General features: G+C 49.0%; 1 protein-coding gene across 1 annotated transcript in view; it reads left to right on the top strand.

Moving 5' to 3' along the window:
* Positions 1-1,130: 1,130 nt before the first annotated feature.
* Positions 1,131-12,912, top strand: part of PAPPA (pappalysin 1) — a 244,964-nt gene continuing 233,182 nt past the window's right edge. Inside the window, exon 1 of the mRNA XM_045469597.1 lies at positions 1,131-1,941. Within this exon, the coding sequence (XP_045325553.1) occupies positions 1,521-1,941 (421 nt within the window). The 5' untranslated portion in view covers positions 1,131-1,520. The remainder of the gene's footprint in view (positions 1,942-12,912) is intronic.

Below are 12,912 nucleotides of genomic sequence, written 5' to 3' on the forward strand. Positions count from 1 at the left end.
CCCTTACCTGTGACTTGAACAGTGTCAGAAACCCTGAGTTTCTTAGGTTGCAACAAAGCAGGCAAATTAATATTTTTTTTCTCATTTTTAAATATAAAACCACAATAATTTCTAGCAGCCAATAGAATATTTTTAAGAGTATTCAGGAGTATTTAGAGACCTAGTTGTGCGGAGTGTAGCTTTGGAAAGGCAAATGCCTTGGAAAACGTCTTTCCTCTGGTTGTTCCTGATGATTCCGTGAGGATTTTGGAGACAACATTTGGACCAGCTGAAGCCAGCAGCATTGGGGGCTCAGGGAAGAGAGGGGACATTCACCATTGCATAACTTTAAGGAATAGGGAAGGCAAAAGAGAGGGGAAAGGAGGAAGGAAAGAGGAAAGAGAGAAAGCCAGTGGAGAGGGGGAGAAAAGGGAAGAGAGAGGAAGAGGGAGGGAGGAAGGGAGGGAGATGAGAGTGAGAAAGAGGGAGAAAGAGAGAGACAGCATTACAAAAAATTCAGAGAATCAAGTTTCAAGACCCTTTCTGTGCTACACAGAAGGATGAGGTTTACCAGCAAAGTGCAAAGGGGATCCTGAGAGAAGAGAGAGATTTTTCTCCTGCCAGGAGGGAAAAAAAAATAAAATAAAAAAAAATAATAAGGCGGGTGGTGGGTGGGTGGTGAAGGAGGGGAAAAAAAAACAAGCAAAACAAAACAAAAACAGGAATGTGTGTTTTGAGCAGGAATGAGGAGAGCTGGGAGGACCGTAAGGGGGTGTGTACAGAATTTCATTAAATTGTTACTTTAAGATTGTCTTCTTAAAAAAAAAAAAAAAAAGAAAAAAAAAAAAAAAGGAGGGGGTGGAGAAGCGGGAACGGAGGAGGCAACCGGCGAAGTGGAGGAAGGCTGGGTAGCTCGGCCTCTCCAAACTGATTGATTAGTCATGATCCCCGCAGTTTTAACAGGGACTCATTCAATTGGGAAGGTGGAGCGCTCGGGAGCAGATTAGCATACGCTTGTTTACTCATCTTCTGAGGGCTTTTTCCCCCCTCTTTCCTTTCATTTTGTGAAGAAGGAGGGAGGGGAGGGGGGACTGGGGGGGGGAAGGGGGCTGTGGCTTGTGTTATAAAGGACGCAAAAAATAAATAAATTAGAGCATCTTTGGGGGGGAGGGAATTCAGCGGATCAGTGTCTTAGAGGAGCTTTTTTTTTTTTTTTTAGAAGAGAAATCATATAAAATAAAATGAAATAAAACAAGGAGGAAGGCAACCAGCTGTTAGAGGGGGAAATAAGGCAGATAAAGGAGCGGGGAGAGAAATTAATTGCCAACCAGGAGGAGTTGGGCTGTATTTTTCAAAGGTGGGGGGAGTGGAGCACACACCTTGAGGAGGGAAGCGAGAAAGAAAAGAAAAAAGCAAGTGGAAGGGGGGGCTCGCCCAAGAAGGGTGAAGAAGCGAAGAAAGTCGAGGCGCCGAGGCTCCCAAAGCTGGCAGCTCCGGGCGGCGGTGCAGGGGCGAAGGGGGGGCGGGGGGGACCGTCGGACATGCGGCTCTGGAGTTGGGTGCTGCGCCTGGGGCTGCTGAGCGCCGCGCTGGGCTGCGGGCTGGCCGAGCGCCCCCGCCGGGCCCGGAGAGACCCGCGGGCGGGCCGCCCCCCGCGCCCTGCCGCCGGCCCGGCCACCTGCGCCACCCGGGCGGCCCGCGGCCGCCGCGCCTCGCCGCCGCCGCCGCCGCCGCCGCCGCCGGGCGGTGCCTGGGAAGCCGTGCGCGTCCCCCGGCGGCGGCAGCAGCGGGAGGCGAGGGGCGCCGCCGAGGAGCCGAGCCCGCCGAGCCGGGCGCTCTATTTCAGCGGGCGAGGCGAGCAGCTGCGCCTCCGGGCCGACCTCGAGCTGCCCCGGGACGCGTTCACGCTGCAAGTGTGGCTGCGAGCGGAGGGGGGCCAGAGGTCTCCGGCGGTGATCACAGGTAGGCGAGGGCTCCCCGGCGGGGTGCCCGGGCTCGGGTGGCGGGCCGGCTGGGGGCTTGCGGGTGTGTCCGTGCGGGAATCGCCGGGCTGGAGGCGCCAAGGCACCCGGGGTGAGCTTGGAACCTCACTTTGCCCCATCTGCGGAATGGGCGCACTCGGAAGGCTTCGCGCCTCGCCCCCCCTTCCCCCCCTCCCCCCCCCCCCCCCGGGAGGAGCGCAGGGAGCGCTCCAGGAGGCCCGAGACCCGCAGTCAGTGAGGGCTGGTCCCTGGGGAGCCTGCTGCACGTACATCGTGTTGGAGATGGTCAGACGTACTGTCTCTGGGATGGAGGGGAGGATGACCCAGTTGGGATGCATGTGAAGAGAGGCTAGGGGGATCATTGGTTTGACTTTTTAATGGAGGTGACCTCTCTCTTCACTTAGCCCCGTTACCCCGAAAGCCTACAAGGACAGGGTTGTTATGATACGCAGGACTTAGAAGTCCTCAAAGTGCCCCAAAGTTGTTCTCTGCTTGATGCCTGCCTGTGAGATGCACCCCCTTCTCCCCTGCCACACACACAATGCACACACACACACACACACACACACACACACACACACACGTCCCATGCCCTTGCCTTGAAAGCCCGCTGCTTGTCACTCCGGGCTGGGGCAAGACCTTCCTAATGCACACCCATCCAGTCTTCCCCAACTAGGCTGCGAAACGGGGCACTTTCCTCATTTGGGACTTTTACGAGCCCGTCATGAATTTGAGTTCTCCCTCCTTACCCTCCCCTTCCTTGTTCCACAGCAAAGCCCATAGTGAAACCGGACACTTTGCGAGGGCTGCAAACCTTAGAAATGCTCCAACATCCATTTTTCTCCCTCTAAATGAATCTGTGGCAATGCCTTTAATACAACTGGGGGGTGGGGGGGGCGGCGATGGAGGAGAGAAGGAAAGTTTTGCCTCTTCAGACTGAGACTGGGAGATTCCCTTCCTGCACAAACAATCTTGCCGTGTCCTAGGACGTCTTAAAGTGAGAGTAGGGGTTCCCCCTTCGCTGCAGCCAGGAAACATGTGGAGGCGGTTCGTGATCCCACCCCCTTCCACACACACTTTCTTCGAAGGGAAAGCTGTGAGTTCTTCCGGCAGTTCTGCTGCTTTCTGTCTTGCCTGTGGACTTTCTCAAATGTGCCGACGCTGTTCTCTTTACCTGAAGCCCATTTCAAGGTACCCAAACTCTGAGGCTATTACCAAGAATCTGCCCCCAAAGCTCCCAGTCTCCGGCTCCCAAACCCAGAGCAAGAAAGTGACTTTCCCCCACATCTGACGTCATCGCATGCTGTTTTTTTTTTTTTCCCTCGGTTCCCCCCCACCCCAAGGAGAGGGAAACTGAGCTCATTCACTTTTAGCCCCCAAGGTCCTAGGCACCTAGAGGGGGTTATACTGTAGAATAGAGATAAAATGTTATTTATAATAATAACGATGATGGTGACAGTTCAGAGCCGTGGTATGTTTACTTCTCTTTTGGAAAGCACAGAGCCTGCTGCTTGGAGATGATAAAAAAAAAAAATGAGTAGATCTGATTTTTCCTAAGCTGTACCTGTCATGCTAGTGATTTGGAATGCTTTCCCCTCCAGAGGGAAAGACCCAGGGTGACATAGGTATCATCAATGAAAAGGCAGTAAATATGTCTTAAAAAATTATATATGCGTGTATGTGTATATATCTATACACATACACACATATATACATAACACCTGGGATTCCACAGGAGCCTGCTTTATAAATGTCTGTAATTCAGACAAGGAGCCTCTCTTCACACGCGTTCTCTTGAGCACTCATTCACTCTTTCACACAAAGATTGTGCAGTAAAATACTTTAATTGGATGGGGGACGTTAGGTTATTATTGCTTGTATAAAATGCCTGGCCCATTTTATGTGTGGAAATAACATTCCTCTCAAAATGAAAAAAAAAAAAAAAGGAAAGAAAGAAAGAAAGAAAGAAAGAAAGAAAGAAAGAAAGAAAGAAAGAAAGAAAAGAAAGAAAGAAAAGGCACTGCTGTCGTGTAGCACCAGAAAGCCAGGAGCTTTTCTCCTGAGGATTCTGGTGGATTTTTTTTTTCCTCCCCTAGTTGAGTCTGAGCCAGAATTGGCGGTGTGTAAACACCTGGCCCCGAGCCAGAAAAGACTCATTCTGCGTATCCTCCGCACCGTACAGACTGTTGGACTCAAAAGAACCTGCTTCTCCTTGAATTAAAAAGCAAACAAACAGAGGTTCTTTGCAGAAGCACTTTCTCAGCTCCTTCCTTCGTGTAAGTTCAGGCCGGGAGAGGCAGGGCCCTAGGTGGGTCGCTTGGATGCTGGTGCCAAGCCACGTCCTCCTCGCCGCGACCTCGGGTGCCCAGTGTGCTGCCTGACCTCTGCTGGCTCCCTCTGGCTGGGCGTCGCCACTTTCGTAGGAATCCCTGGTCCCCTATCTTGAGAGAGCAGGCATCTCTCAGCAGGGACCGCGCTGCTATTTCAGGCAGAGGGTTGCTGCCTTGCTGTCAGGCCAGGCTGCCTTACATCACTCTTTGCTGCAGGATTCAATTGGGTTTCGTAAAGGTCTAATTTTACGGTGCTGTTAACCGGGTCTGTCGTCTGGCAGAGGCAGGCCTTGCCGCTCCTGGTAGGCGGGCTGTGCTCCCAGATCCGCCCGGGATGCTATTTCTGCCCCGGTTCAAACTTCACTGACACCAGTTCAGACAGGCGCTCGGAGAGGCAGAGGGAAGGAGTGAAGGAGCAGCGTGCTTCTGAAGCTCAGAAAACATGCCTTTTATTTTTCCAAAAGGGAAGAAGAAAAAAATATATATATTAATAAATAAAAAGGGAAAGGCTTATGCAGACAAAAACAAAGCCAAAGTTAGAAAGTGCCCATGTGCAGGCTTCTCCTAGGGGCCCACCAATAATGGGGAGGGGTCTTTAGAACCGAAGAATTCTTTAAGGCCACAGTGAAAAGGGGTCCGCAGGGGTTACCCCCATACATACCAGTTCTCTGTGTAACCGGATAGGGAGACAGAGATGGGAGGGAGGGGTGCTGCTGGATGACACAGCTCCTGGATGGCAGGACCTAGGTTTTAATCTCAGGCATCCGGTCTTCAGGCCTTACCCCCTGCACCGAGAGAACGTGTCTAATAAACACCATCACCTCTTCCCCCTCCCAGACCCACCACCCAGGCTCAGGCTGGCCTTTGCGCACAACAGTTTGGGCTCCCTTTCAAGTCCGGGGCTGGGGGGGCTGTCTTACACACTCCTTTGCTTTTGTCCCATACCAGGCACGATCCAGACCCCTGCCCCTCATACCCAGCTGCCCCCTCCCGGAAACCCTCCAGTTGGAAAGAACAAGAAAGAAGGAGAAAAACAAAACAATAGACTCAATTTGCTCCATGGAGCAGAGGCCCCGAGCAGCAGTTAATCTTGTTAAAGTTTCTCCTGACGTGTTAGATAAGTGAAATGTGGACCTCACAAGTGCTGCCCTCCCCCCACCCCATCCCTTAGTGATCCAGAATTCCTGCTCTGAAGGAGAAAGGGATTTACCTGAATCTCGTCCAGCACCTCGGCTTGCCACGCTTTTTCCTTTTGTTCTAAATGTCGGACTGTTGAGTTTGCTGGCTCTTCAGAAGAGTCTTTTTTTATGTTCTCCCTTCTGCAGCCCCCACTTCCTACCACCCACCCAACCCCCCAGAAAGAGTGCCTGCCTTTTCCCAACTTTAGAATCGCTGCAACAGGCAAGGATAGGATTCAAGGGGTCCATATATTAACACGGCTCGCCCCCAGCTCTCCTAGTTGCATCCAGGGTCTGGAATGTTGCAAGAGTTAGAAGCCAGTTTCAGCAGTCAGGTTACTTAAGTGAGAATTCCCCTCTGCCCCTAACTGGCTGTGTGACCTCAGGCAAGCTAGTTGACTCCTCTGGGCTTCAGCTCCCTCACCTACAAAGTGAGGATAGCCCACGTACCTACTCCTCAAATGAGCTCACACAGGGGAAGTGCTCCATAAGGGTCACTCTTACTACTGGGCATGATTTTCCAGAGATGTCAGTCTTAATTTTATGGGTTGAGAACATTTAAAGGCAGGAAGGAAACCAGCTCTTCCTGGGTGCCTCCAAGGGGCTGGGCACCGTGCGAGGCACTTGTCTTGTGTCTGCAAGTTTCACCCTCACAAACACCCTGGGAAGTGCACATCACCTCCTTCTCCTCCTCCTCCTCCTTCTTCTTCTTCTTCTTTTTTTTTTTTTTTTTTTTTTTGCAAATGAGGAGGAGATGGAGTCTCAGAGAGTTGAAATGACTTAGTCCACAGTCCCACAGGCCATCCTGTGGTAGGCACAGCCCAGATGCCAACTAGAGTTTTAAGCGCCTGTTTCCTCTGCAGTCTTTCTGGGGAGAGGAGAAAGGACTCACATCCCCTTCTTTAATCCTGCTGTAGAACGTTCCCATTCCTTTCTGCATTTCTGGGTGCTGACCGTGCACCTACAGATTTAAGAGGATAGAGAATGAGTGTAAATCTCACGTGGAACCCTGGATTTGACCTAGCAGATCTGTTTTTCCTTTCATGCCAGATTAGGCAGACTGGGCTTGGAATGTCTCTTGCCAGTTACTGGCTGTGTGATTTGAATCAAGTCGTTTCATCTCCCTATCCTTTTGTTTCCTCATCTGTAAAATGGGCAGAATGACACCAGGATAGTGCAGTGAAATAAACATGCAGGAAGTACCTGGCACGGTGTCAGCTCATATTAGGGACTCAGTCGACAGTAACAGGATCCAGTAAGTAACCACATTCCCTTTTCTGGTTTGCTAGCTTGGCCTTCAGGAAGCCGGGCCTATTTGCACTGTTAGGACATCCCCTCTTCTGTTACTGGGGAGTCTGTCTAGAGTAGACCATGTGTCCCGGGGGACAATTAAACCCCCCACCCAATCCCTTCCTTGCGGTTCCATTTCCTCTTCTTTGACCTACTTGGATGACCCCTTGGTGGTAAGAGCCAGAGGAAGTGTAGAACCACTGGACCAGTGAATAAGGAAACCAGTTAGCACTAAGGAGAGCATGCACCCTTGGGAACAGAAGGCAGACAGTGGGCATAGTGGGGTCCAGGCCACAGATCTACCGTCACATGCCTCTCGCTCCTTTCCCAGATGCCCTCAACTTCCCCTTTCCCCCAAGCAGCCATTCACATGGACAGTTGGGGGTGATGGAGGCTACATCATCCTTGCCCCTCTGCATAGAGGAAAGCAAACTTGGGGCTCAGCGGGGTGGACTTGAGGAAGGTGGGTGGTGCACAGTCAGCCCAGGCATGAACTAGAATAAGCCTCTCATTGTGCAACCGGGAAACTCAGAACCAGCGTTATACAGGGGCTGGGAATTAAACCATATTCATAGACTATGCCTTCTCAAAGGGGCCTGGGAGATCGTATTGTCTAGTAGTTCACAGCCCTGACAACACTTGGAATTATTAGCCTGCAAAACATCCTGATGCCTGGGCCGCATCTCAAGGATTCTGACGCCATGGGTCTGGCCTTGGCTTGGGCACTGGTGTGTTTCAAGGCCTCGTCAGGTAATGTGGAAGGGCCACCAGAGGGGAGATTCACTGATCCAGTAAGATCTCTTTGCTCTGCAGGAGGGGAAACTGAGGCGCAAAGGGGAAGTCGCCTTTCCCACTTACTGAGCTGGTTAGCAGCTAAGCCTTTAGAGAAATTTATCTGTCTCAGTTCCGAGTCGCTAAACACCAGAAAGGACCCTTCTTCCTTCATTCTCAATTCCCCTGCTGACCCCAAACCCCTGGGTGCCACGGCCCTGACATCCCACGTTTCCAGAACCCTTCCTGTGTGTAAAAGTACACTCTCTCCTTCGGGTGCCGCCTCTAAAGTGTTGACATTCCTGTAGGGAGGTAACCTTGAGTTGTCTGCGTTTCAAATTTTTATTTAACTAATATAGTAATGTAATATATTTTTTAAATAATATAATAAAATAAATTAAGTCAGTTTTATTTATTTTAAATGAATCTCTCCCAAGGGGTTGGGAGGAGAGACTTGGGAAGCTCGGTTCCGAGGCACTCTCCACTTTCCACTGGGCCAGTTGTCTGTTGTTTCAGAGAGCCCCCGTCTGACATCACTCCGAAAACAGTACTGGCTGTAGGTGTCTTGGATGAGGAAGAGAGAAGATCCCCAAGCACGCTGAGTATGAGGACCCTCTCTGCAGCCAGGTTGCACCTTGTTTCCCTAAGGCTAAGGCCAAGGGCTCAGGAAACCAGCAGGTGCCTGTTTCTCCCCTTGGCTACTGCCTTTCGTTTATTTCAGTGTCCCCTCATCTTTCCTCTTGCTGCACAAGGGCTCTACTTCATGCCTTGATGCACTTATTGGAAATACTTAACTGAGGACTGACCTGTGGATCTTGGCCACTTGGCTCCTTTGAAGACCTGGGACTCAGGAGCTCGGAGGTCCAATAGTGGCTTGGCCTCCTCTGAGCCCTGGGGCCTCCAACTCAGCCACTAGGACCTCAGGGGAGAGAATTTCAGGTTTGCTGACCTTCAACATCCCCATGTCACGGGGTGTCACAGAAAGCTGGTGAGACAGTGGCGGCAGAAGCTCTTGGCCAAGGTCAGAACCTGGTCCACATGTCAGCAAGAGGAGGAGGGGCCAGAAGGTGAGAGACGTGAGGGATTTGTGCCATCAAGGTCACTCCTGGGAAGGCACCTTTGTTTTTGTTATTCACATTGCAAATGATAAATAGTGATCAAGTTAGCAAATCTTTTCATACCTGTGACATCACTGGAGTTCTTTGATGTTGGAACTTCACAGATCTGCCGAATCCTATCGCTTACTTGTTGCGTGACCTTGACAAGTGCTCATTGGGCCTCAGTGTTCTCAGGGTGCATACAGAGAGGCAGGGACAGAATAGGGGCTTTCAAACTGTGCCACACAATCTTAGAGATCCCTTGGGTTGATGCTTAAGGGCAGGTTTTTGCCTCCCCCCAACTTTCCCCTTCACCTTATTCTCTACAAGCTGTGCAATTCTACAAGATTCCATTTGAAGGAAGGGCAGACTCCTCAGCAACACAGTCTGAAGGACAGGGGATGACATTGATGAATTATTGTTAATTCTGTTAAGGTGTGATAATGGCAATGTTACTGTGTATTTTTAAAGTCCTTAATCTGTTAGAAATGCATACTGAAGTACTAATGGGTTAAAGACCAGTATGTCTGTTTCATTTGTGTAAAATGCAGGTATAGGGGGTGTGGTAGATGACAGAAGATCAGCAGACTGATAACTATTGTGGAAAACAGGTGATAACCATGATGGGCTTCAAGATATTTTTCATCTGCCCTTCTGTGTGTGATTAAGGATTTCCATAATAGAAAGTTAAAAATACGTTAAAAATTTGAGCGCCATAGGAAGGCTTGAAGTCTTAGATCCCTGCATATTCTGTGGGCTGAGAGGTGTCCAAACACTGAGGCGCCAGCTTGGAGAGGGTCAGGGACTCGCCCAAGGTTACACAGCAGACCAAATGAAGGTCGGGATGCAGTCCAGTCTTCAGACACTAGGAGCTCCCTCTGCCCTCCTCTCTGCACACCTGCAAACCTGGGTGACTGACCATCCTAGAAGAGCATGAGGAGAGGTCTAGGAGGGGCATGTTGGAGGTGCCAGTGATGCCCTGCTGGGCAATAAGAAACTTTTGAGTGAGGACATTCTTAGCTCTATGGAGCCATCACACACACTGTGAAGCATTGAGCATCTTGTATCATGCCTAAGAATCCCCCTGGGATCTGCTAGTCATTGTGACAATCCAATGCACATTGTGACAATACACACACACACACACACACACACACACTCCCATTTCTCACTTTTCTGGCTCCTCATTTATCTCCATCTCCAATTGCCCTGGGAACCTTCTAGAAACCTTTGGAGCTCTGGGGTAATGACCTGCATCTGCCTAATCTCAGGAGAAGTTGACACTATCAGGAAACAGGGGAAAGGAGCATGTGTTTACCGAGGAAGTATTTTGTGGTGGTTGATCATAGGACCCAAGAGTCAGCCAGCCTGAGTTTGACTTCCTGACTCTCCCACCTGCTTAGCCACATGACCTTGGACAAGTTACTTAATATCTCCAAGCTTCACTTTTCCCATCTGTAAAATGCGGATAACACTGGCTTCTACTTCATGGGGTTGTTTTGAAGATTAACTGGGCCTCCATGTGGAAAATGCTTAGTAATGGAATCTAGACCATGGGTAAGCACAGTAAACGTTAACTCATGTTGGTGTTATGTGTGTCCGACCCTTGCCACCTTGCCACACATTATTTCTAACTCTCTCAATGACTCTGTGAGCTGGACAGGCTTATCTCCTTTGGCAAAGCCAGGGATTGCCTTTCTCTTCTTTACCTCTCGGGAAAGATACATTACTGTCATCTTAACATAAAACAAAAAGTAAAGTGAGAGGCAAAAATACAAACACTTTATTGTTTCGTATTATAAAAGCAATGTGTGCTCATGGTAGAGAATCTAAGGAACACAGATAACAACAAGGGACACTGTAAAAAATGTGTCCATCCCATGCCCAGGCATCAGCAAGTAGTTATGAGTTCTTACACATGAGTTATGTGGCAGGTACAGTTTGGGACCCTGAATACAGAGCACTCAACAGACGAGGAAAGTAGCCTTGCATTCAGGGAATTTATGTTTGGGGGTGGGGGAAGGCAGTGGAAACAGAGTGTAAGTGAGTGAGTGTATCGCACATTTATGTGTTCATGAACAAAAATAGAGAAGAAGGTCTGGTGAATGCTGTGGGGGTCAGGTTGCAGGAGGAGTGAGATTTAAATGGGGTGGTCAGGGGAGACAGTAATGAGAGTGGCATTGGGGAGGAGTCCTAAGAGCAGACCGGAGGCCATCTAGAGAAAGGCCATCGTATATTAGAAAAGGAGGAAGAGTGGACTAGGAGCTGGGAGAGGTCAGTTCTAGACCAGTTCAGTCTTTAGCTTGCCGTGTGGCTTTGGGAAGGTCATTCTTCTTGGGGCCAGTTTTCCTCATCTGTACAATGGAGCAGGGATGAATTTATCTTTGCCCTAGAGACCCTCCTAGGGTCTAGGATTAGAGATCTCCCAGGATTCCATAATCCTAATCAGGACCGACCTAAGAACAAATTGTAAAGTTGGCAACAATTCCAGTTCTTTTCTGTTTCTGGTGCATTTTCCTCCACTAGGTGGTGTCTGTGCTTGTCCCCCTCAAGGGCCCAGTGCCCACACGCTTTTCTGCTTCCTCACCCCTGGCAACACTCTCAAAAAAAATGACATGGTATTCCTTCTTGCTAAGGTATCATTGACTGACAACAACTTAGAACATTGCTCTTCCATAGAGATATATACTTTCATATCTCCCCCAGAAAGCTTTATGTCAAAAAGCAAAGTACTAATGGGTAGAATTGTAGTCAAAGACTGACTGAAGACATTATTTAGGTAATATTGGTACTTGCCAATAGCTGGAAGCCATCTCAATCATTTTGCTAAGCATCACTGACATAAATATCCAGAGAACTCACAGAGTGACCTTTCCAGTGGTCACTTAACTTGGCTAATGGTTAAAATACTCACATTTCATAATTTCTTACTATACAAATGCCATTTCAGGCAAGTTCGTGGACATCACAGTAGACCACTGGCCTTTTAGGCTTGTTTATCATTTTAATCAGGTTATTCCATGAAGTAAAATCCCTAAACTCTGTGGTCCATGGCCATCTGTTAGCCTGTTTTCCTTTTGGGAATCCCCAGCACTGTCATCAGTGAATTACCTCTTGCTCCTTATTCCCTCCTTTCTCTCTCTTTTCCTATTCCTCACACCAAACACACTTACTTTGGCTGCTTAGATGTTTCTTAAAACAAGAAAAAAAACAAAACAAAAACAATTGGTTTTCAGTATTATTTGCCACAGACCCAGGGTCCATGGAACCTGGCAGAGTAGGAGAGGTGACCCTGTTTCAATTTTAGAGAACCCGAGAAGGTCCCAGGTTCCAGTTCACCTGGAGGAAACAGAGGCAGAAAGCCTAGAAAGCAGGAGATCACAGCTTGGCATCTGCAGATGTAATTATGGGGAGCATGTTCAGCCTTTTGCCTTCAAGAAGCCCATGGTCTAACCTGGACCTATTCCCTTTGTAATCAAGAAGTTACTCCTACAATCTGTCTCATTCCATCTTTTCTTAATTCCTTTTGCTCTATAGACATGAAATGTGGCTGGGCAGAATATGACCAAATGTGTTCATATAGGAGGGACTATTTTCCCTAATGATATTGTAGCTCTTGCAGCTACAAAGGCTGATGAGAAAATAGAAAAAATATATGATAACAGGCCAATCAGGAGCAAGATGGCCTTGCTCTAAGAGATGCAAAGTACCCGGGCAGAAAACATAAGAAGTGAATACACACTGTACTCTGTTTTGTGAAATAACAATTCCATGTAATTTCCAAGAACCAAGGTGTGTGAGTCAGGACTCACCTAAGCCATTCTTTTCATCGATGAGAAACCGAGGGTTGGTGAGGGAAATGCCTGGCCCAAATCAGTGAGCTGGGTAAGTCCTCTGTCCCCTGAGTCTTAGGCCAGACCTCCATCAGCTTGTCTCCTAACTTTGCGTTCTTTCCCGTCGGGTAATCACCATCTCTCTGCTGACGAGCACCATTGATCTGCAGGCTTTGCTGAACTCCAGACTCATAGATCCACTGGAGATGTGAACGTGCACTTCAAACTCAGTATGTCCAAAGCTGAATCACCTTTCCTTCAGAATTCCTTGTGTTCTCCTTTGGTGTCACCCATTCTAGAGAGATCACCCACCGTATTCGGTCAGTCACCCATTTCTATCCTGCCTCTTAAACATTTTTAAAGCCAATCTTCCCTCTTCGTAGCTTACGCCCTCTGCATCTCTGGCTTTGCCCTTTTTCCTAGTATCCTAATGCCCGCCTCTCTGGGCCTCA

The sequence above is a fragment of the Leopardus geoffroyi genome, chromosome D4, assembly GCF_018350155.1.
Source record: "Leopardus geoffroyi isolate Oge1 chromosome D4, O.geoffroyi_Oge1_pat1.0, whole genome shotgun sequence".
NCBI lineage: Eukaryota > Metazoa > Chordata > Mammalia > Carnivora > Felidae > Leopardus > Leopardus geoffroyi.